At 43.0% G+C, this 25,481-nt stretch overlaps 1 protein-coding gene across 1 annotated transcript in view; it reads left to right on the top strand.

Moving 5' to 3' along the window:
* Window positions 1–1,057: 1,057 nt before the first annotated feature.
* Window positions 1,058–25,481, top strand: part of Pappa (pappalysin 1) — a 234,280-nt gene continuing 209,856 nt past the window's right edge. Inside the window, exon 1 of the mRNA XM_074051163.1 lies at window positions 1,058–1,478. Within this exon, the coding sequence (XP_073907264.1) occupies window positions 1,058–1,478 (421 nt within the window). The remainder of the gene's footprint in view (window positions 1,479–25,481) is intronic.

Raw genomic sequence — 25,481 nt, 5'->3', positions numbered from 1 at the left:
AGAGAGAGAGAGAGAGAGAGAGAGAGAGAGAGAGAGAGAGAGAGAGAGAGAGAGAGAGTTAGAATGAAATAAGAATTTTTAAAATCTGAGAATCAAGTTTCAGGACTATGTGCTATGGAAAAGGAGGCGGTTTACCAGCAAAGTGCAAAGGGGATCCTATGAGAAGAGATAGATTTTTCTCCCGCCAAGAGGAAAAAAATAAAGGAGGGTGGGTTATGAGGAAGGGGGTGGAAAAAGCAAGCAAAACAAAACAAAAACAGGAATGTGTGTTTTGAGCAGGAATGAGGAGAGCTGGGAGAACCGTAAGGGGGTGTGTACAGAATTTCATTAAATTGTTACTTTAAGATTGTCTTCTTAAAAAAAAAAAAAAAGAGGGGGTGGAGAAGCGGAACGAAGGAAAGGAGGCGAACGGCAAAGTGGAGGAAGGCTGGGTAACTCGGCCTCTCCAAAGTGATTGATTAGTCATGATTCCCGCAGTTTTAACAGGGACTCATTCAATTGGGAAGGTGGAGCGCTCGGGAGGAGATTAGCATACGCTTGTTTACTCATCTTCTGAGGGATTTTTTCCCCCTCTTTCCTTTCATTTTGTGAAGAAGGAGGGAGGGGAGGGGGGACGGGGGGAGAAGGGGGCTGTGGCTTGTGTTATAAAGGACGCAAAAAATAAATAAATTAGAGCATCTTTTGGGGGGAGGGAATTCAGCGGATCAGTGTCTTAGAGGAGCTTTTTTTTTTTTCAGAGCTAGAATTCATATAAAATAAAATGAAATAAAACAAGGAGGAAGGCAACCAGCTGTTAGAGGGGGGAATAAGGCAGATAAAGGAGCAGGGAGAGAAATTAATTGCCAACCAGGAGGAGTTGGACTGTATTTTTCAAAGGTGGGGGGAGTGGAGCACACACCTTGAGGAGGAAAGCGAGAAAGAAAAGAAAAAAGCAAGTGGAAGGGGGGGCTCGCCCAAGAAGGGAGAGAAGAAGAAAGTCGAGGCGCCGAGGCTCCCAAAGCTGGCAGCTCCGGGCGGCGGTGCAGGGGCGAAGGGGGGGCGGGGGGGACCGTCGGACATGCGGCTCTGGAGTTGGGTGCTGCGCCTGGGGCTGCTGAGCGCCGCGCTGGGCTGCGGGCTGGCCGAGCGCCCCCGCCGGGCCCGGAGAGACCCGCGGGCCGGCCGCCCCCCGCGCCCCACCGCCGGCCCGGCCACCTGCGCCACCCGGGCGGCCCGTGGCCGCCGCGCCTCGCCGCCGCCGCCGCCGCCGCCGCCGCCGGGCGGTGCCTGGGAAGCCGTGCGCGTCCCCCGGCGGCGGCAGCAGCGGGAGGCGAGGGGCGCCGCCGAGGAGCCGAGCCCGCCGAGCCGGGCGCTCTATTTCAGCGGGCGAGGCGAGCAACTGCGCCTCCGGGCCGACCTCGAGCTGCCCCGGGACGCGTTCACGCTGCAAGTGTGGCTGCGAGCCGAGGGGGGCCAGAGGTCTCCAGCGGTGATCACAGGTAGGCGAGGGCGCCCAGGCGGGCGCTGCACCGTCCCAGCCACTCCAGGGGCGCGCGGGTTCTTAGGCGCGGGTGACGGGCGGGTTGGGGTCTCGCGGGTGTATCTGCGGGAGCCGTCCCGCGAGCAGCCCTGGGACACCCGGGTCGAGCTACGAGCCTTACTTTGCCCCATCTGCTGAATGGGCGCGCTTGGAAGGCGTAGGTGCCTGGCCCCATGGGAGCTGCGTGGGGAGCGCTCCTCGCCTGCTGAGACCCTTAATTACCAAGGGCTGGTCCCCTGGGAGTCCCCGATGCAAGTCAGCCCTGTTCGGGATGGTCAGATGTACTCTGTCTCTGTTTGGGAAGGAGGGGAGGATGACCCAATTGGGTTGCATGCGAAAGGAGGCTAGGGAACTGTTTATTTCTCTGACTTTTTGATGGAGATGAGCCCCTTCATTGGCCCCGCTACCCCGAAAGCCCACGGGAACCAGGTTGTTGTGATTGCTAAACTTAGAAGTCTCCAAAGAGCCCCAAAGTTGCTCTCTGCTTGAAGCCTGCCTCTGAGACCCCCCGCCTCCCCTCACCCACTCACACTCTCCAGCCACACACAGTGCCATCCCATGTCCTTGCGTTAAAGCCCGATGCCTGTCATCCGAGCTGGGGAGAGACCTTTCCAGCGCACATCCCGCCAGCCTCACCCAGACTCGGCTGCGAAATGGGGCGCTTTTCTCATTTGGGACTTTTATGAGCCCTTAATGAATTTGAGTTCTCCCTTCTTACCCTCCCTCTTTCTCCCCTGCGCTTTTCCACAGCAAAGCCTCTAGTGAAACCGGACACTTTGCGAGGGTTGCAAACCTTAGAAATGTTCCAACATCCATTCTCCCCCACCTCCGCCCCAAATGAATCTGTGGAAATGCCTTTAATAAAACGGGGGGGGGGGGGCGGGCGGGGAAGCCCTAGAGGAGAGAAGGAAAGTTTTGCCTCCTCTGTCTGGGAGATTCCCTTCCTGCACAAACAGTCTTGCCGTGTCCTGGGCCGTCTTAAAGTGAGAGTAGGGGTTCCCCCTTCGCTGCAGCCCGGAAGCGTGTGGAGGCGTTTTGCGATCCCACCCCTTTACACACTTTCTTGGGAGGGAAAGCTCCGAGCTTTTTGGAAAGTCTGCTATCTCCTATCTTTCCCTGTCTTGGACTTTTTCTAACACTGCGCTGACTCTCATTTACATGAAGTCCACTCAGGGGACCCAAACTCTGCTGTTACACTAATGAGATGCCCTCGCAAAGCCCCCACTTTCTAGCTACCTAAAGAGAGCAAGAACACTTTCCTCACATACAACTGACGTCATTGCAAGCTATTTTTCCGGGAAAGGAGAGGGAAACAGAGCTTATTCACATTTCCTAGTCAGTCAGAGAAGGGTATAATATGGAGCAGAGGCTACCCTATTCAAAATAATAACGATGATAATTTAGGTCTGCTTCTCTTTCCATATAAATGAAAAGCACAGTTTGCTGCTTGGAGGTGATAAAAAAAATTTTTTTAAGTAGATCTGGTTTTTCCTGATCTTTACCTGACCTATCAATGATTCGGAAGGCTTCCCCTCTGGAGAAGAGACCCCAGAGTTATACAGGTATCATCCGTGAAAAGATGGAAAGATAGTGATTGAATGAATACATCTATATCTATATCTATATATCATTATATATATATATATCTCCCTCGGATTGCACGGGAGACTGCTTTATAAGTGTCTATAACTCAGACAAGGGTCTCGTCACATCGTTCTCTTGAACACTCAATTCACTCTCACACAGAGATTGTTGCAGTAAAATACTTTAATTGGATGGGGGACGTTAGGTTATTATTGCTTCTATAAAATGCCTGGTCCATTTTATGTGTGGAAATAACATTCCTCTCAAAAGGGGAGTGGGGGGCGGGAGGCACGGCTGTCGTGTAGCAGCAGAAAGCCAGGAGCTTTTCTCCCGAGGATTCTGGTGGATTTTTCCCCTCCCCTAGTTGAGTCAGGGCCAGATTTGGCGGTGTGTAAACACCTGGCCTGGAGCCAGGAAAGACTCATTCTGCAGTATCCTCCACACGGTACAGACTGTTGGACTAAAAAGAACCTGCTTCTCCTTGAATTCAAAAGCAAATAAACAGAGGTTCTTTGCAGAAGTACTTTTTCAGCTCCCTCCGTGAAAATTCGGGTTGGGAGACGCAGGACTGTGGTGGGTGCCAACGCGCATCCTCCGACTGCGACCTCAGGTGCCCAGTTGGCTGCCTGACCTCTGCTGGCTTCCTCTGGCTGGGCGTCACCACTTTCGCAGGAATCCCTGGTCACCTATCTCCAGAGCAGTCATCGCTCAGCAGGGACCGCACTGCTATTTCAGGCAGAGGGCTGCTGCCTCGCTGTCAGGCCAGGCTGCCTTACATCACTCTGCTGCAGGATTCAATTGGGTTTCGCAAAGGTCTAATTTTACGGTGTTGTTAACCGGGTCTGTAGTCTGGCAGAGGCAGGCCCTGCCGCTCCTGGTAGGCGGGTGTGCTCCCAGATCCGCCCGCCTGGGATGCTATTTCTGCCCCGGTTCAAACTTCAGGGACTCCAGTTCAGACTGGATGGAGCTCCAAGGCAGAGGGAAGGAGCGAAGGAGCAGTGTGTTCTAAAGCTCAGAAAACAAGCCTTTTATTTTTCTGAAACGGAAGGAGAGTATATATATATATGTGTATATATGGAATGGCTTATGCAGGCAAAGCCAAAGTCAAATTTAGAAAGTGCCTGTGTTGGGCATGATTGTCTGGAGCCCTGCCCCCACGACACCCCCACTCCCGCACCCCCAAGGATGAGAAATCCTTAAGGCTAAGGGTGCAGGGTCCTCGAACATTACTCAAGCCAGTTATCCTTTTGGCCAAATGGGGAGAGACACAGAAAGGGGCAGGATGTGTGCTAGATGACACAGCTCCACAGTGGCAAAAACCGGGATTTAATCCCTGGCATCCGAACTTCCAGACCTTGCCCCCTACATGGCTGAGAGAACTTGTCTCATAAACACCATCACCTCTCACCCCACACAGTCCCACCACCCAGGCTCTGTCTTCAGCCTTCCTTGTGGGATAATGTGGGCTTCCTTTCACGTGGGGTGAGGGGATCTGGAGTCAGACCCCTGCCTCTCCTCCCCAACTGTGCCCCCACATCCCTCTGGCCTGAAAGAAAAAGAAAACAATAGATTCAACTTGCTCCATGGAGCAGAGGCCCTGAGCAGTAGTTAATCTTGTTAAAGTTTCTTCTGACCTGTAAGATAAGTGAAATGTGGACCCCACAAGAGCTGCCTTCCTCCCACCTGAGTCCCCACTCCCCCACTTCTCTTAGGGATCCAGAATTCCAGCTCAGGAAAAATGGATTTACCTGAATCCCACCCAGCCCCTCAGCTGCCAGCCTTTTTTGTTTTGTTCTAAATGTTGGAATGGATTAACTTTGCTGTAAATCCATTCCCCTTCTGTAGCCCACTTCCTACTTCTCACTCAACCCTTCCAAAAGCCTTAGGGCTGGATTTTAAGATGTTCATCTTATAACACGGTGGTTTACCCTTAATATCTATATTCTCCCCTGGGATCTAGAATATTGCAGTGGTCAGAACTCAATTTCAGTGGCCAGGTTAACTAAGTGTGAATGCACCTTCACCCTTAACTAGGTGTGTCATCTTGGGCCTAACTTCTCTGGGCTCTACCTTCCTCATCCACAAAGTGGAGGTGAATGAGCACTATGTCATAGGGTTATATGAATGTTAAGTGCGCTTATACCTGCTACGTGCTTAGAACCTACCCTGGTAGATGAAAAGTACTTAGCAAACTTCAGTCTTCTTAGACATGGTTTTCCAAACATCTAAGCTTTGGCCTTTTGAGCTGAGGACACCTAAAGGCAGGAAGGAAACCTGCTCTCCATGAGTGCCTGCAAGATGTCAAGCACTGCACTGGGAACTTGCCTCATGCTCATACATTTCACCTTCCCAGCATCCTGGGAGGTGGGCATCACAGACCCTACTTCACAAAAAGGAGAGTTGAAGAGGCTTCATCCAAAGTCCTACAGTCCCTCTGGTGGGCAGAGCACACACGGGAACTCAAATACACCTGTATTGTTTGTTAGCAGTCTTTTGGAAGAAAAAAAGAAGTGACACATGTTGTCTTCCTTAATTCTGCAGCAGAATGTTTCTATTCCTTTTTTCATTTTTATGTGTCTACCTTCCACAGATTAAAGAGGATGAGTAATAGGGGGAAAGCCTCACCCTGAGATATAGATGTGACCTAGCAAATCTATTTTTTCTTTTTCTTTTCTTATCAAATAATCAGACACACTGGGCCTAGAATTTCTTTTACCAATTTTTTTTTTGGTGTGTAATCTGACTTGTCATTTCATCTTTCTATCCCTTGGCTTGCTCCTCTGTAAAATGGGCACAATGATTTCAAGATATTTAAATGATATCAACATGAAGAAACTACCTTGTACATTGTGTCAGCTTATATTAGGGACTTCATCAAAGTTATCTGGATCTAGCAAATAGCTACAACTCCCCCCCCCCCTTTCCACTTTACTAGCTTTGTCTTCTGGTAGCAGGGCTATTTGTGCAATACTCATTTAGTTACTGAGTTATCTATACTGGTCAATGTATCTTGGGGAATAATTAGACTCCTTCAAATGTCTCCTTTTCACTTTTTTCTCTTCTTTGATCTTGGTAGGAAGAGCCAAAAGAGGCCCAGAATCACTGATACCAGTAAATAAGAAAACCAGTTGGCATTAAGGGGAAGTATGCAGCCCCAGGAACAGAAGCCAGACAATGGTCACAGATCTTGTGGCACTTATCTCTTCTTCCTTCCCCAACAGCCTTTCAAACTCTCATTTTTCCTTATGCTGCCATTCAGTGGGCATAAGAGTGACTGAGGCTGCACAGCTCTTTCCTGTCTGTGCAGAGGAAAGTGACCTTAAGGCCTAATGTGTAGAAGAGCTCAGGAGTGTGGGTCAGTGTTGGCCAGCTCAGGTATAGACTTGGCAGTCATTTGGATCAAGCAACCTACTATGTAGTAAAGAAACTGAGCACCAGGGTCACATAGAATTAAACTGTATTCATTGTCTTCCCCTCTTAAAGGGGCCTGGAAGAGCTTTTGATCCAGTAGCTCCCATTCCAGGCTGCATATGGAATCACAGCTATTAAAACATTCTTTGACCTGAGCTACATCCCAGGAATCCTGATGTTATAGGTCTGCAGTTGGCATGGGCACTAGTGTTTCTCAAAACCTTCAGGTAATGAAGTACCACCAGTGGGGAGAATGCTGGATCCAGTCTGATGTCCCTTTGTTTTATATGTGGGAAAACTGAGGCCCAAAGGCACTCCATTCTTAGCTTCCTGAACTGAAAAACATGAGGAGGCCCCTTCTTTTATCTTGAGCCCTCTGTTTGTACCAAACCACTGAGTGCCACAGGCCCTGGTGGTTCATTTTTCCAGAGCCATTCCTATGTACTGAACCCTTCCTTTTGGTACCTTATTTAAAGTGGGAACATTCCTGTAAGGGGGCCACACTGAGTGTGATGTACCTGATTTCAAATGAACCTCTTGGAGTGTTGGGAGGGAACCTCTGGGAACAGGAGTACAGAGAATAAAAAGGAAAGCTCAGCTCTGAGACATCCACCAGTTTGTTCTGAACTAGTATATTTCCAGACAAATATAGTATATATTTGTTCTGTGGAAGATGTATATTCCTGTCATTTCAAAAATCTCTCACTGGGAGATCACTCTGAAAACATAACTAGTTGCAGGTGTCTCAGATGAGGAAGAGAGGAGATCCCCAAGTACAACTCCCTTTATAGGCTGTTCAGACATTGTTTACATATGGCCAAAGGCTCCTGAATCCACCAGGCACATATTTCAGTTGTAGTTTCTCTAGAATTCAGTTCCATTTGCCTGAGAATCCTCGTATCTTCCTTTTGCTACACTGAGAACTAAGCTACACACCTGAGGCCATCACTGAAGATGCACACCTGGGATTCTGACACTAGTAACTAAGAACTGACTTGCAAGTTTTTGCCTAGTAGTTGCTTGAAGACCTGAAACTGAGAATGAAGAGGTCAGAGCTCAGTTTATGGCTTGACATTCTCTAAGCGTATGACTTGAGGTCTAAGAAGTGTGTGTGTGGGGGGGTGAACATGAGGATTTTGGGTGTGGTTACAACCAACATTCCCATCTCATGATTGTCATGGACCAGGTGAGATGTGACAGGGGACGCTCTGGGTTGAGATCAGAATCCAGAGCACATGTCAGTATGGTTAGGAGGAGCTAGAAGATGAGACATTGGAGGGATTTATGCAATCAAGGTCATTTTTAAAAAGGTATCTTTATTATCATCATTCATGCTGCGGATGATAAAAAGTGATCCAGTTAGCAAACCCTCTCACGCCCATGACCTCACAGTAGTCCTCTGAGTTGGAACTTCACAAGTCTGCTGAACCTTGTCACTTGCTGCTGTGTGACTTTGACAGCTTACAGCTCCTTTCAGGGTCCCACTGTTCTCAGGATGCCAAGGAGGGGCAGGCATGGAATAGGAATTTCTACACTGTGCCCCATAATCTTAGGGAACCTCTGGGGAGGGGCTGGGGTCAGGGTCCTGTCTCCCCCACCTTCCTTTCGCATCATTCTGCTTAAAGTGTGCCAGTCTACAGAATTCCCTTTGAGACAATATCTTCCCCAGTTATAGAGTTTGAATGGACAGGACATTAAGGAATTGTAAATTTGGTTAAGTGTGGTTATGGTATTGTTGCCATGTCTTTTAAAAAGATCCTAATCTTTTAAAAATGCATACTGAAGCATACATGGGTTAAATTATGTATATTTTGAATGTTTAAACTTGGGAGCTGCAGGATAGGAGTGAGTAAAGGATGATTGGCAAACTGATAACAGTTGTTGAAAACAGGTTATGAAAACTTTAATACATTTTTGTCTGTGCTTTTATGTGTGCTAAATTATTTCCATAATAAAAAGTTTGAAAAAATGAAAAGTCCCTGAGACCAAAGGAGGAGATGATGTCTCAGATCCCTTATGGTTTGTGAGCTGATACATTTGCAGATAATGAGGCTGATGCTTGAGAGGGTCAGGGACTTGCTCAAGGTCACACAGAGATTAACTGGAAATATGATACAGTCCAGGCTTCAGACACCAGCAGCCCCTTCTACCCCTGTCTCTGTATACCTGCAAACTCAGGTTAAGATGACCATCTGGGGAGAACTTGGGGTAATGAAGGTAAAGAAGTGAGCCATAAGAGGGGCATGTGGAAGGGGTCAGTGAGACTTGCTGGGTAAGAAACATTTGAGTGACATGAGTCATTGCCACATGGGACTGCCCTATATATTTCAAAACATTTATCACACTTGGCTCTGCACATAAGAATCACATAAGAGATATGCTAGTCATTGTGGTAATCCAAAATATATCATCACCATGCACACACATTTACACATACTTGTAGTGCTCATTTCTCTGGAACTTTTTTCTTTCCATCTCCAATTACCCAAGGAGCCTTCTAGAGTCCTCTAGAGCTTTCTAGAGGGCTAGGAGAATGACTATACCATTACTGAAGAAATACTTTGCACTGGTTGATTATGGGACTTGGGAGTCAGACCGCCTGGGTTTCATTTCCTGACTCTTGCCTCTGTCAGTTGCATGACCTTGAGCTAGTTACTTAATATCTCCAGGTTTCACTTTTCCCATCCACAGAGTGTAGCTAACACTAGCTCCTGCTGCATAGGGTTGTTTTCAAAATATACTAGGCCTCCATGTGGAAAATTCTTACTAATGGGATGTAGATGATGGGTGACCCAGCAAGTATCAACTCATGTTGGTATCCTGGGTGTCTGACCCTTGCCATTTTATCCCTAATTCTCTCAGTAAGTTAGACATGCTTATCTACTTTGGCAAAGCCAGAAATACCCCTTCTCTCCCTTACCACCCTCTTAACATTAAAACAAAAAACTGAACTAAAATGAGACGCAAACAAAATAAACAGATTATTGTTCCACTTCTACACAATGTGTGCTAAGTGTAGAAAATCTAAGAAGTATAGATAAAAACAAAGGACAAAGTAAAAATTGTCTGTTCCCTGCCCTAGCATGCAACAAGTATTTTTGTCAGTTCATGCTATGTGCTGGAGAGTTTAGTTTCTGAAAACTATCTCTGCTCTCAGCAAAGTTATATTCTGGTCATGGTGGGGGTGGGGAGAGATGGAGACATAACAATAGGTTGGTATGTCACATGAGGCTGGGTGAATGCTTATGCAAAAATATAAAATGCTCTCTAAGGACTGGGTTGTAAGACAGGCAAAAGTAAGATTTGAAGAGAGTGCTCAGAGGAGGCTGTTCTAAAAGATGGCTTTGGAAAAGAGGGGTGATAGCAGACCTGAGGCTCTCTAGAGAAGGAATAAAAGTGTTCTTTTAACTAGCCAATGTCGGTTCTAGAACAAGGCCATCATTTGATTGCTGTGTGACTTTAAGCAAGTCACTGTCCCTCTCTGGACCAATTCTCCTCATCTTAACTATGGGAGTGTTTTGAGCTTATCAGTCTCAGCCCTAGAGATCTTTCTAGCAAAACCTTTCAGGATTGTATAATCTTAATCTGGGCTGTGCTAAAGCAAAATTATGAAATTGGCAAAAGTTCCAGTTTTCTTCCTTTTTGGCTCATTTTCCTCCACTAGGTGGTGCCTGGGCCTGTCACCTTCAGGGGCAACACACCCACACACTTTCTTTCTCCTCCTCTCAGTTACACTCAGGAGAGGAGAGGAGAGGAGAGTAGGAAAGGAAGGAAAGGAAAGGAAAAAGGAAAGGAAGGAAAGGAAAGGAAAGGAAAAAGGTAAAGAAAAAAGAAAGGAAAAAGGAAAGGAAAGAAAGCTGGTATTTCTTGTTGAGGTGTCAAGGTGTCATTGACTGACAACACTTAGAATGTTACTCTTCCTTTTTTCATATATACTTTAATGGCTACCCCAAAAGCTAAGGAAAATACTAGTGGTAGAATTTCAAAGACCAACTGAAAGTATTATTTGGGGGAGTACTGGGACTTGCTAATAGCTGGAAGCTACCTCAATATTACAAATAATTATAGTTTCCATAAAAATTCCTCTGCTATTCTAGTACTAAATTGCTTTTGTAAAATTTTAATAGAACATTTCTAGGCACAAATAGTAACCAGTTAGATTATGTATATTGTAATTTAGTATACTTAAGAAAACAATGAGTACCCTAAGAATAAAGTGAGAAAAGAATATCCAAAAAACTCATAGAGTGATGTCTTTCCAGTGATCATTTAGTAGGTTAAAGTCCTCAAAATCATATATTTTTTACTATACAAAGACCATTCAGACAAATTCCTGGATATCCGACTAGGCTACTGATATAGTTTTATCTATCATTCAAATGAGATCATTTTAGAATTAAAATATTAAAACTCTGAGGTCTATAGCCACCTTCCAACCTGTTTTTCTCCAGAGATTCTCAGTACTATCATGCCTGAAGTGTGTCTTGCTCCCCTCATCCCTTCCTCCTCCCTCTCTTCCCTCTCCTCATAATCACCATTTCTAATTTGACCACTTAGATTTTTCTTCAAACAAGAGGAAGAAGTTATATTTGTTTTCTAGGCTCAACTGTCACAAACCCAAGGACCATAAAAACTGGAAGAGTAGGAGAGGTCTGCCATAGAAAAGCTGTTAAGGTATGAGGGTCCAGCCCATTTGGGTAACAGAGACAGAAAATCTAGGAGGTGGCAGTCACAGATTAGGATATCCAATTATGCAGGTGGAGGAGGCATGTGACCAAAAGGAGAGTCATGGCCCAGCCTTTTGCCTTCTAAAGCTGATGGACTCACCTGTACCAGTCACCTCCTGCAAAGCTCACAGGTGGAAAACATAAGAAAGGAAAACATGCTGTACTCATGAGAAGTAAAATTCATAAAGTCCAAAGAAGCAAGGTGCACAAAAGCCAGGAGGACTCATATAAGCCATTCATCTCATAGATGCAGATCTGAGGACTGGTGAGGAAAATGGCTTGTCCATGACCAAGCTGGGTAAGGCCCTCTGACTTCTACGCCTTAGGCCACGTCAAGGTGCACTTCCTCCCCATCTTTTATCTTCTCCATAAATTAATTACCATGCCTCTGTTGATAACTATCATTTTTTTCCAAACTCTACTGGACTTCAGATTCATAAATACAGTTGTCCACTGGAATTGTCAAAAGCACTATAAACTCAACATGTCTAAACCAGCATCATCTTTCCTCTAGAACTCCTTACAATCCTTATCTTTGTTGGTATTCCCAACTCAATAATACATCATCTCCTGTATCCATTTAGTTATCAACCCCTGTCTGTCATGATTTCTCAACATTTTGACAGCCAACCTGTTCTTACCTTAGCTTAGGCCATTTTCACTTCCTGCTATGACTGTTTCCCTGGTATTATAGTGTTCAATTCTCATTGTAATTCTCTGAATCTCAACTCCTGAACCCCCTTTATCCTAGCCTCCAAAACTGGACAGCAGATTTTCTAAAATAAAATTCTGATTATTTTATTCCTAGCTAAAGGCTCTTCAATAGCATTTGAATTATTTCAAGTTCCCCCAAATGCATCAGGCTTTTATTATACCACTTTCTTGTCTCCTATGTTCCCATGACTGTTTGGCAGAATACTTTACGCCTTACAGGATTCTGTTCAAGGTTTCTGTCTTCAGGAAAACCCTCCCTAACTCCTCTCAAAGTGTAACTTGTTTGAGATGTCTGTTCTCCATCTGTCTCCACTGTATCTCTGCATACAATGTCCAGCCACCTGAAATTCTTCATTACATTTAATTGTGTGCACATTTGGAATTTTATCCATCTCAACTGCTCCAGTGACTGGTATATGATTTAGTTATATTTTTGTTTAATGAATTGATGAATGGATAAGAGAAGCAGCTGAATATCTAATGATTCTGGGAGAAAGATCTCAGGAACCTCAGGCATGCTGCATTACGTAACCGAAGCACATGATCTAGCGCGTGCGTCATAGTCAGAAACATTTCACAGTGGTTAATGCCATTTCCCCTCGAGCAAAGAAGTCAGAGGGAAAGGAAATTTGACCTTCCAAAACAGAGGGAGGAGGGAAGCAATATATTCAAGGGTCTCCTCAGCTCTCATTGTGGCCTTTCTAAACCAAGCCACATTTCGGCCTTAGTCTTCCCCTCCAGGTCTCTGGCTTGTTTGCAAAGCATTTGTTTTGTGTCTGCACTGCAGCACATAACTCCAAACTTGACTCTCTGCTCCTATCTCCCCTTCTCCTCCTTATCAGTGTCTTACTGGACCTACAGTGTCCCAGGAGTTCTGTCTGTTGCTTTGGTTTTCATCCACTTCCCTCCTTCCTGATTGGGGCCTTTCCGCTTTCATCCCTTGAACTTTTGAGACCTCAGGAGCTGAGATTCTCTATCCTCTGTTTATATACCCTGGAGGGCTGGGGGAGATATGCATTCTCACCAGTAATGATGGTAATAAAAGCAGCCAGCTTATAATGAGCATTTACTATGTGCTGGCCCTGTGCTGAGGACACTTTGTGCCCTCTGGAATTGGGTTAGAAAGTTTCATGCCTCACAGAAGAACCCACAACTAATGGGTAGTGGGAAATGGAATTCAAATCCATTCCAGCTTAATTTTATCTGTACTGTCCCTGGAGCCTGTGACATGGCTTGGAACAAACAGAGGTAACCAGTAAATATTCTATGAGAAGATGAATATATGAGAGAATATATGAATGAATGGATGGATGAATGGGTGAATATGAATGATAGTGCCCCTAAAGGCCAATGCAAACATTTGAAGAATGTAGAGTGTGGGTGAAAAGGAAGGAAAGGAAGGAAAAAGGGAGGGATGGCAGGAGGGAGAAATTGGGGGAAATTTGAAGGAATATTTCAGATTTCAAAGAGATTGGCTGAAAATGGCTTTGACATGCAAAATAGTTTTATTTGTAGTGATTTTGAACAGAAAGATCATTTATACCCACCAGCTTATTCCCTGCATTTAGGTAGTCTCTGGGGAGAAATATGCTTATTTCAAAAACAAAGTCTTTGCCAAAAGTGCTTTCGGATTCCTCTTCTGCAAATCAGAATCTGGGGTATGGTCCCACCACAATACTTAATGGAGATATTTTGTCATCCTTCGATGAGGACCCTGAGCCAAATCTGGGAAGTATATTGGGGTGCACACTATGTGAATTATGGAGTGCCAAGTAGAACATTGACCCTGGAGTGATAGGGCTGAATTGTGACATGTCTATCACTGGAGCCAATTAAACTCTTATAAAGTCTCTATTAAGCTTTCAGGATGGCTCCTTTACTGAGCACCACTCCTAGGCTTATTGGATCTGATTTGCTAAAACCAGTTACAGTGTTTGTCTACCCCTTACCAAAATTCTAAAGTTGAAACGACAGCAGAGTCTGCTTAATCAGAACTGCTTAGCTTGCTGATGTAGAAACTGAGGTCCAGGCAAGTTAACTTTAGTTGAGTAAGATTAAGCAGCAAATTGTCAGCAAAGTCTCAGAATTCAGATCTCTTGATTCCTAAACCAGTGGTCTTTCCACTGAATTCCTTTAACTAACTGAGTCAGCATTATGAGCTTATTAAAGAACATGGTGTAGCTGTTCAATACTTTTCTTAAGCACTTCTTAGGTACTAAACCTCTGTCCTAAGCATTCTGTGAGGCTCAATAAGAAGATGAAGGTTTTTTAGGAGAGTTAAATCCCTTCCTTCCTTCCTTCCTTCCTTCTTTCCTTCCATCTCTCTATACATCCCCATCCATCCATCCATTTATTTAATAGTGACTGAGCAATATAACACACATTGAGCAAGGAAATAAGGATTAAAAAGAACAGGGCACTGTTCCTATCCCTTGAGGAGCTCCCAGTCCTAGTGGCAGAAACAGAGTAGTAAACAAATATATGACATCATGGTAACTACTATAACTAAGCAATTAATAGAGCCCTGGAGAAGCACAGAGGGACAAACAGTGTGTTGTGTAGCACCCATGCTTATCATGGGACTGGAAAGTGCTCTGAGAATTCAAAATCTTAAGAGGTCTTTTCCACTTGAAAGGATCAGGGTATTTGTTCATGAATTAGGTGGCATGTGTATGTACACAGAGTGTGTGCTCTGCCTTCCAGGGGAATATAGTCATGCATGTCACTATAATCTTATAGCCATAAATCAAATGAGAGTGATCAACATCTCTCAATTTCTGCCTCATCTGTGAACATTGACTCAGAGTAGCTTTTAGGAGTTTGGTGCTAAGAAATGATTGAACAATGCAGTTTAACATCATCCAAATCAAGTCTCAACAGCTCATTATTTTCTCCCTGCCTAACATCTACCACACCCTATTGTGGTTGACTTTGTACCTGCCTGATTCTCCTGCTTTTCTCTGAGTTCCTGAGGAGCAAAGATCATTTCTGTCTGATAATTCCTATCATTTTGCACAGTGCTAGCCACATCAGTACATGAGTAAACTTTGTTAAATGACTAAATGAGTTGGAGATAATTCCAAATGTGGGAGAAGACAGGGTGACTGAATGAAGGTGCTATGGTGGATAAGTGCTTTGAGAACAGAAAGGCAACCATTCTGTGAATAGTTTAGGGCCATGGTCTCTCTGACCTGACCAATTGCATGTTGAAATATATATATTGCTATCAACTGTTCCTATCCTTCTGCAAACCTTTCATTCCAATGATCCAGTCTGTTATTTCTCTTAGAGTCCATTCTCCATGATTTTCCCTCATACATTCCAATCCCTTCCCCAGAAAGGGATGCTGAAGGACCAAGTGTAATTGTATGGGATGTGCCTGTGCTACTTTCGCAACCCTACCTCATGCCATGGTAACTTCTCCCCATCCAATAACAGAGGAAAGTGGGAATTGTGTCTACCATACTCAGTGACACCCTCCCAAGGTGTGGGACATCACAGGGTTCAGCAAATATTTGTGGGTGGATAAAAAATGTAGATTTCTAGTCAAGACTTCCCAGCTTACAGATGGAGAGTCTGATATCCAGAGAAATCTACCCAAATTCCATCCTACACTAGGAACAGAGAAGGACTAGGTTCCAGTTTCACTGACCACTTGCTTCTATTTTTCCATAATGTCCTAGGATTTGGATCCAGCTCTCTTGAACTTGGACCCCAAAAATTCAGATAACTGATCTATAGTTAGATAGGACTCAGCCTATTCCTTTTCTCCTAGGAATCCTGAAGTCAAATAGAGGAAGTGATTGGATGAGGATCCCACAGTAAGGTAGTGACAATACCAAGGTTTCCCCCTCTCAAAAAAAAAAAAAAAAAAAAAAAACTTTATGTGTTTCCATATATCAACAAATAGGTATCATGTGCCCAACACTGTTAGGTATAGTTGTGAATATGATAGAGCAGGTCCCTACCCTGTGGACTTTGTATTCTCATGAGAAGAGGAAGACAGTAACCCAGTAAATAATTGTGAGGAATTGTATTCCGATTGTGAGAACTGCTATACAAATATAAAACAGGATGTTATAGAGAACAACTGGAGTAAGGGAGCATTGACTCCTATTGTCAGGCTGAGGCTTGCATGACAGAAGAGAAAGACCCAGCCATGCAAAAAGACAAGTTGCAGGTTTTAGAGAGAAAGAGATAAAGAGGCAGAGTTGCTGATAACCATGTACAGAACAGGTTCAGCAAATAGAAGAAGCATGAGTACAAGCTACTGGGAGATGTATGTGTCTGGAGCAGAAAACAGCTCAAATCATGGGCTCTAGATATTAGTCTAAGTGTGAGAGTAAGTTATCAGAGTTTCAACCCATGGAGTTATAAGATCATTTTCCAAGGCTCACGCTGACCACTATAATAAAGAAGGGATTGCATGGAACCAGGAAAGGAGTCTCAACACAGCATTATTGTGATGCGAATTGATTTTTGATGTTGTTATTTTTTGCTATGACTTAGTACTTTGATTAGTATCATTAACACTTGTTTTCTAATGTGATTACCAACTAACGTACAACAACAGAGAAAAAGGAATTTCTTTCATTTGGCTTCAGGAGAACTTGAAAACACTGTGAACCTAATGACATTTTCTGTAAAAAAAAATCTGAGGTTGTACACAATTTTCTAGAGTCCAATATTTTCATCAGTTTCCTGAAGGACCTAGGGTCCCCAAAGAATGAATTAAATTCTGAGAAACAGGGGCCATACCAGGTCATTTCCTAAAGCCTGTTCCCAGCTCTAAAATCTGAACATTGTAGAGGATCTGTGAAAATGAGAATGTTGATGTTGAGTTGTCATATCAGACTGAAGAATTGCACTTTCCTTCATCTGTACCCTTGTGGGAGTAAATAGAATTTGGAACTTTTATTCCTCTGAGGAGGAATTAGTTTATTCCTTAGAAACATAATCTACAACTTTGTTTATTCAAACTCTGGTCTCTGAGTTTCTCTGAGATTTTAAGTAGGCAAATTCACTTCTAATGTGGCCTGAAATGGTCCTGCCAGTAATTACTCTCTGTGGACTTTACCCATGAATCCGTGAATCCAATCATCCATCTACCTTTCCATCAATTCATTCCTTCTTTCTTTTCTTCTTTCCTTGCATTCTCCTTTCCTCTATTCCTTGTCCCCTCCTTTCCTCCTTCCTTTCTTCCCTCTCTCCCTCCCTTTCTTCTTTACTTCTTCCCTACCCACTCTCTTTCTTTCTTCCTTCCATTCACCTATGTGATCTTCCTTTTACCAAGCTTTATGCTAAGGATTGTGAGAAAAGTTAGGAGATTCCAATTCTAGGTTTTATGCTACTGTAAATCCTTTTAAAATTCCCTGAAACATTTCACCAAACCCTGCACTTCCACAGAATACAGTTTGAAAACCACACACTTCTGAAGTTGAAAATTACTTTGAAAAACTTAAAGTGCTCTGCCTGCATAGCTATATAATTATAAGTACTCCCAGTAGTGCTCTGAGTCTGGGTCCACATTATTAGAGTTTCCTTTATCAACACTAATATTTTAGATCAATAAGTTTTTGTGTTCTCAGGTAGCAAGTGGTGGACATCCAATAAAGAATGGAAAATGGAGCCCTGCTTATAAGGAAAGGGTAGAGAAGGGGACAGAGAAGATAGCCACCAGTCACTTGGCTCCTGAGACTGTCTTTGTCCACAGTGTTCCAAAGCCCTTGTTTAGTGATGTTGAGCCTCCATGATCCATGTGTGCCCCTGGGTGTAGGATGTAGCAGGAAGCCCTTGTGGCATGGGGTTGTTTCAGTTTCCGAAGCATTTTCGACATGTACCTATCATATTCCCACTCGCCTTGTAAAACAAGCATTTTCATTTAATACAGTGAGGTCTTTGTATTCTCAACAACAAACACATGGTCTAAGGCTCTCGGACACAACCTGCCTTTTTCAAGTCAACCCCCACTGCCAGCCCCAACTCTGTCTGCCCTTACAAAGCCTGATGTCAGCAGAAATATCTGTTTACAAACAAGGGCTCCAAGAGAACACTATCAGTAGCTCAAACAAGCACTGAAATGTGCCCCCATTCTGTCCTTGGAATTCCTGTCAACAGTCTGTGTCACAGGCAGCAGTTTTACAGAAGTCTTCCATCTTTCCATCTGTCCCTATGTCCGGTTTCCTTGACTCCTTACACTTATTCATTAAACCATGAGCAGCCTAGACTAGAGAGGCAGTCAAACTCGGGCCTGGGTCTTGTGAAGGACTGGGAGACAAGACCCAGACAGGGAGTTGTTTGCAAATAGCAAGACAAACCCAAACACATCCAGCCTGCAGTGCCATGGAAGCAAAAGCTGATTGAAAGGAGGATTATTAGTTGGTTGAGTATAATAGTCACATGATAACTGTGTAACTCTATTTCTGTTTCTAGGGTTGTCTGTGATTGACAGAATAGTTAGCCACTCTCTTGAACTTGAGTTTGCTATAGCCCAGAATTTCCTATATACGATAATGATAATAGCTAATATATTTAGCATGCAATATGTCCAGGCACTACTTTAAGTACTTTTCATGCATGCTCTCTACTCCTCACATGCTCTTCTGAAGTAGGTACTATTAATATTCCAGTTTTTCAAATGAGAGATTAGGAATTTTAAGTGAGTTTCCCAAGGTACATAGCAAGTGAGCAAGAGAACCAATCCTCAGGGTTCATATTCTAACCACTCCACTATATGCCCACTAATATCATGTCAATGCCTTAGCTTCATATGCAACTGGCTACCCAAACCTTGTTTCTTACCATTCCTTTTCTTAGTTCTTCACTTTAGGATTTCTCAACCTCACCATCATCAACCTTTTGAAATGAATGATTCCTTGTTGAGGGGGTCATACTGTACATTGAAGGATGTTTAGCAGTATCTCTGGCCTCTATCCACAAGAAGCAGTAGCAGACTCCACCCCTGTCCACAGTTGTGATAACCAAAAATGCCTGCAGACACTCCTATATATCCGTAAGGGATCAAAGTCACCACTGAGTTATTCATATTCAACAGAATTACTTGATATTCCTAGAACACATATTCCTACCTCCATACTTTGCAAAAGATTTCTGCTTGACCTTGTGGTGTATATACTAGGCCTTCTCATCAGTAGGGCCATTCTGCAGTCTGTCAGTTCATCAGCCTCTTTTATAGTCAGAGAGGAAATTCTACCTTGTCTGGGATACTGATCTATCTTTTCATTTTTATGCTTTTTTGTTTTAAAAATGTTCACCACTTCCAAACATTTTTTAAATTTAAAATCCCCTTAAGGTTTCATAGGAGTCTTGAGTGAAAAAACTCAATTCATTCCATACATTCAACGTTTTTTATTATATACCATGTGTCAGGACCCAGGCTAAGCAATGAGAGTATGAAGTTAAAGGAGATACAATCCTTGCCCCTCTAGGAGTTTATGTGATAGAGTAGCAGGGTTGGAAAGGGACTTACAGATCAACTCTTCACCTTCTCTCGGTTGCATAAATGGGAAAATCAAAGGACAGAAAGTAGATGAAAGTTAATCCAGTTCATCTAGAAGTCAAGATCAATGCTGAGATAATCATCCTTCATCTAGTAGAACATAATATAAATTTTGAAGCTCCATTGAGTATATAAATATCTTTATCCATCTAGAGCCTTAAAGAGCTCTTTTGAGTTGATTTGTAATTCATGCTTTCTTAGCAGATGTCAAAACAACAGAATATTAAAATCTAGTTTAAAAAGTCTATTAGCCATCTCCATGATTTTGCTTACATTATACTCTCTTCATTAATAAGTCTGAATCACTACAGATTGCCAAGTGAGCTTTTGACAGGGTGTCCTGGGACAATGGCCCTGGCTCTGTTGGCATTGTCAGCCTGTGAAGGACACCATATATCATACCTAGCTAATGACCCCTATCCCCCATGGACTACCATCTTCAAAAACTAGCAAAAACCCTCTGTTTTTATGGAGTAACTTTGGATCTGTTGGCATGCCATGCACTGCTCCGTGCGTTCTAGCTTCAGGCAGCCCTTGCTGATTCATTTCCTTCTGATTTTCTGTGTACCCTCAATTCTGTTAAATGTATATGTCTTCCTCTTCTCCAGGAATAACTGAAGATGAAAATTCATAGCTCTTGCCTTTGCTCATACTTCGTCTTCTACTTGAAGGTCTCTGTTTAACTTGTCCTCACCAAACTCTACACCTTATCCAGGCTCAGTTCTTTGAGACTCATCCAGGAAACCTCCCTGGATTCTTGCTAAGAATCAAGTGCTCCCTTGGAGGAACTCTGTCTGCTTGTACCTGTACTATGGAACTTGCTCTGTTATGGTTTATTTATCTATAATTAAAAAGGGCCCTTTCTCCTCAGTTTTACCCTGGCTGAATCACTCACTTAAAAGTTTATGAGCATGAACTCTGGATTTGGACTCCCTGGGGTTGACCCCCACCTCTGTCACTTGCTAACTAACTACTTAAGCTTAAGCCGGTTATGTGGGCTCTCCAGATCATAGTTTCCTCATGGTATTTCCCTGTCTGGATTATTGTGAGAGTTCCCTATGCTAATTCATGCAAAGCGCTTAGTACAATGACTGGCACACAGCAAACACTGGCAAGCATTAGCTCTCATGGCTTTTCCTGTCCAGGAGAGAAATTCTGGATGGCCTGACTCTATGAAATGAAGCTCTACCTGTCTGGCCTCATCCATTCCTTATCTTCCTTTGCCATCTCTCTCCCTGAAAGGTTCACACCTCTCTGTGGGCCAAGATGAGATGATGGCATCTCACCCCAGAGAGGAGCTTTTGTCTCATGATCTCAGCCCACACTGTTTGGGGTGTGTTTTTGCATAACTTGCTGTGGACCTGTGTCAGGTATAAAATTTACATCACTTGGCTTGCCCACATGGGAACCTTCCTATTCCTCCAAGCTCCTCAGGTCAGCTGCAGGTGCTCAGTGCCTTCTCCCAATGTTGTTTGCAGATGAGCAACCAAGGTCCAGAAATGGAAATGAGGTCAGCTCATTCTTTAAACATGGTTGGAACAATGCCTGAGGCCTATAGTACTTTTGGAGCACACAAAAATGGTTTAAGTTCTTTTAAAATCAGAATAAAGTAACACATATATATATATGAATGAATTCATCTCAACTATATTTTCTTTATGCTAATACAATTATAATGTATAAATCTGTATACAGACATACATATATGTGTAAGTATATTTTATATATATGTATACATACATACATATATATATATGTAATTTATGGAGGAAGAGGCCTGTTTAGGGGAATAGTGAGAAGCAAGATTTTAGGAAGATGAATCTAGTGCTGCTTTATAGGCTGTGTCAGGGATGGATGAAACTACTACGACATGGGCCAGGTAAGAGCTCCTTTAAGAGTGATGATCATGCATATTGAAGAACTGCCATATATACTTTCCCATGTGTGATGTCACCCTTTATGGTGGGTAAGAGCATACTCATTTTATTAAATAAGAAAGGTTAAGACAAAGGTTATGACTTGCTTAAATCTCATGGCATTATGGTGGTAAAGCTGAAATTTGAAGTCATAGTTCCCCCCTGCCAATCTTGGAAAAATAAACATTCTTGCCTCCTACAAGCTTATAAAATTACAGGTAGAATGCTGTAGTCTACATAACTACACATAGATCATTCTTAAAATAAAAGCATGTCGAGCATCCACCAAGTGCTGCTATTATGCCAGACAATATAGCCTTTTGAATTTTAAACATGAATGCTCACATACACTCACACACACACACATACAGTTATACACAGGGATAAAAGTGGAGTTATCAAGAGGACACAAGTTATGACTAGAGGAAAACTGGGAGAAGGTCACTGTATCAGGGATGCCTTCCTTCTCCGACAATACAAATGATCACCATTCTCTTGATCTCTGGAATATAGAGGATACCAATATTGTCAGTGCTAAAATTAAATTTACATGTGTTTGACTTTGCAGGGATGTGTGAAATATGCTTTTGAACTTACTAGTTACATCTACTTTCCCTTTTCTCCAGTTCCATCTCCTTTCTGTGGTTTTTTTCTATGTCCTTTTGGTCTTTATTGCCCTCCCATGAATGCATGAAGATGCTCATTTCATGGGTGCTTATTTTACACCAAACTCTTTGTTAAGTGTTCTATGAATGATGTCCTACTTGTTACATCCTTCCAACTAGAGCTACATCGAATTCAACTTGGAGCCAGGACGTAACAGTTCTGTTTGGTCCCAAACAGTGCTTTAATGCTACACTATCCATTGTGCTATCACTTAAGCAGACTCTCATGTGAACTCATATTTTTCTTCTGTCATGCATTTATATATAGAAGTATTTCACCAACATTAATCATTATTAATCAGTGCATTCTACTTACCAGTCATTGTGCTGCCCCTAAGGATACCAAGAATGTTTGTCCTCTTGCCCTGTGTTCATCCCACTTGGATCAGTGTAGTAACTACCAAGAGAGAAATTCCCATTTCTTTCTAAAGTGGTTTCTTTTGGGGACAGAAGGCTGATGTTGATTCCCTTTAAACTGGAATGCACATAAATTGCTCTTCAACTTCAGATTTCCTCTCTTTATTTATTTTTATTTTTTGGCTGTATTGGGCTTTGAACTCAGAGCCCTCACACTTGCTAGACATGTGCTTTACCACTTGAGCCACTCCACCAGCCCTGTTTTTGGGTTTTTTCAAGATAGGGTCTTGCAAAGTATTTGCCCAGACTGGTTTCAAACTGTGATCCTCCTGATCTCTGCCTCCCAGGTAGCTAGGATTATAGGTGTGAGCTACCAGTGCCCAGTGGTGTTTTTGTATGTTTCTTTGTTTTTTGGTTTTTCTTTTCTTGTGGTACTAGGGTTTGAACTTAGGGCCTCATGCTTGCTAGGCAGGCACTCTACAACTTGAGCCACTCTGCCAGACCTAAGTTCCCTCTATTTAGATTATTATAAAGTTACTGCATAAATCTGGTTAACAGTGTGTGTGTGGGGGGGTGAAATTATTACTCAGGAGTGTGCCATGAGGTCAAAAGTGCAAACAGAGTGTATCTGTGTGTGCCCAGTTGGAGTTAGGGCTCAAGTTCTAGCTCTGCCTGTCACAAGCTGTGTAACATTGGTCACTTTGGTCCCTCACTTCCCCCTGTGGCACAAGCAAACTTATCATTTATGTTTTATCTCCTTCAGAGGGTCTTGAGGAAGCAAATTAAGTAATTAAGATGCTTTTAAAATTTTTGAGGAAACTTAAGATGTATTACTATGACCAACAGAGTGCTCTGTCAAAGTTGGGGAGATTTAAAATTTAATCATATGAAAAAATATGTACCTGACTAATTTTGAAAAAGTTCTTACCATGTTTTCCACAGAAAATGTAGTGTTTTGCTTAAGCCCTAGCTTTAGAGTCAGAGAGCTGGATCTAACCCTACTTGTGTTATTACAGATCAAATGATCTCTCTGCCAAGACACTATGACTCTCTTGAAACTCAGTTTCCTCACTCATGAAGGGACCAAGAACTTTTATCATGAGTAGTTGTAATAATTTAATGAGATGATGCATATAAAATTCTTGGCCTTGTACATGAACAAACCAGAGTAGCAATTTTGAGAATATGGGTAAGGAAATGGTATGTTAATAATAGGTCTTCCTAATTGAATAGTGTCTACTCCTATTGTATCAATAGTGCATCAACAGAAGGACTAGCTCTAGCATTAGGAAATACTAGGTATCTGGGCAGAGGGCACAGCTTTCTCTGGTTATGCTCCATACTCTGAACTTCTAGACAGGGACCTGATACAGTGGATGCTCCGTTAATACATGTCAAATGGATCAGTGGATAGATAAATGCAAAATTTAGGCAGAATTTGGGGATGCTAATTTGGAAAAGGTAAGAACTCAAGGAGAACACAACCAAAACCTCAGACATCTCCAGATCCAACTGGAGATAAAGTGTACCAAATAACTCCAAGTGTTCCTGTAAACCAAATCCTGAGGCACTGGATATAAAGGGAAAGGATGTGAATTGAGCTTTGCCTAGGAGAGCACTGAAAAAAGGCTTAAAGATGTGAAGGCTTTCTCAGGTAACAGTGAGTTCCGATTCTGGAAACATGAACAGTCATTTGTTGAGATGTACTTGTGATTCAAGTACGAGGTCAGTTGTTAAAGGTGATGATACAAAAGGCCAGTAAGGGAATCTCCAGCTCTGACTGCCTGATTCCTTAGAAGTGGTATCATTGTCTCCCAGGTTTCATGAATGATTTGGGAGAGGTGCTTGTAGGTCCTCAAATCATTTGAATGACCAAAGATAGAGTCTCCCTTCCAGGGCAGCTTCATCATCAGTACCAATTAGTAGGATCATGAAATATACTTCTCGCTTTACCCTCTTTATCCTGTTTCTTCCTCTCCTCCTCCACTTCCTTTTCCAAGTTGATATTAATCAATTTCACTGAAAATGTGGGAAAAAGAACAATGAACAAGGATCTCTATTTCAGACAACAGTGACAGAAAAGGTGCAGTTTAACAGCACAGAAGGGGAAAAAATGTACCAATTCTGAGGAAAAGGAACAGACATTTTGCTATGGAGGTCCAGTAAAAAGTGTAGCGACATTTATTGCATGCTATGCAAATGAGCATTTTCAGTCTTTCAGAAGATTCTCAAAATGGTGCTGTGTGTGTGTGAAGTACTTGTTATATCAGTTTACATATGAGGAAACTATCAAGGAGCAGAGTTTTTGCCCAAGGCTATACAGCTAACAAGGAGCGGAGCTGGAGTTCGAATAGATCAGACTGACTCCACAGTACATGTGTTTTCATGCTGGTTATGTTGCTAGTGGCCACAGGCCAAGTCCTGGCATGTTCATTATCTCATTAGTTCCCTCTACATCTGACAGAGGCAGATGTGTTGTTCCCATTTTACAGGTGAGAAGTCTAAAATGGGGAAAGGAGCCCTGACTTTCAGAGTCATATTTGAGCTCAGATTTGTTGGTCTGTAAGACCTTCACCTTTCTATGTCTGTGGAGACTGCTTACATAGGTGCAAAGGAGGCAGGCTGGAGAGTCAAGAGCCAGAGGTAAACAGATGTACCTTGATCCCTCTGAAGCACTTTGCTATCCCAAATGCATTGCATATGTGTATGCAGTGGTAATTATGGATTTTAGGAATCCTTAGGTATTACTCTTCTTAAACTTGCCTCATGTCTGATAGCTTTAAGTAATTTGCAAGGAAACATGCATTCATCTATCTCTTTTCTCCCTCAAAGAGATCTATGTAGTATATAGGACAAGAATTTTCATCCCTAGAGTACATGTGGGAGAACTAAGACTTGGAGAAATGAATTAACTCATCCAAGTTCACACAGCTAGTAAAACAGGCAATCAGACTCTTGCACTCAGGGGGCTCTCCCATAAAGACATAATTCATATTTTTTTGGCAAGTCTGGGATTGAACTCAGAGCTTCACACTTACTAGACACTCGTAAGTGTGCTCTACCATTTTA

Source organism: Castor canadensis, chromosome 13, assembly GCF_047511655.1.
Source record: "Castor canadensis chromosome 13, mCasCan1.hap1v2, whole genome shotgun sequence".
Taxonomy (NCBI): domain Eukaryota; kingdom Metazoa; phylum Chordata; class Mammalia; order Rodentia; family Castoridae; genus Castor; species Castor canadensis.
The sequence above is the reverse complement of the archived record's forward strand: the minus strand, read 5'-3'. Positions and strand labels throughout refer to the sequence as shown.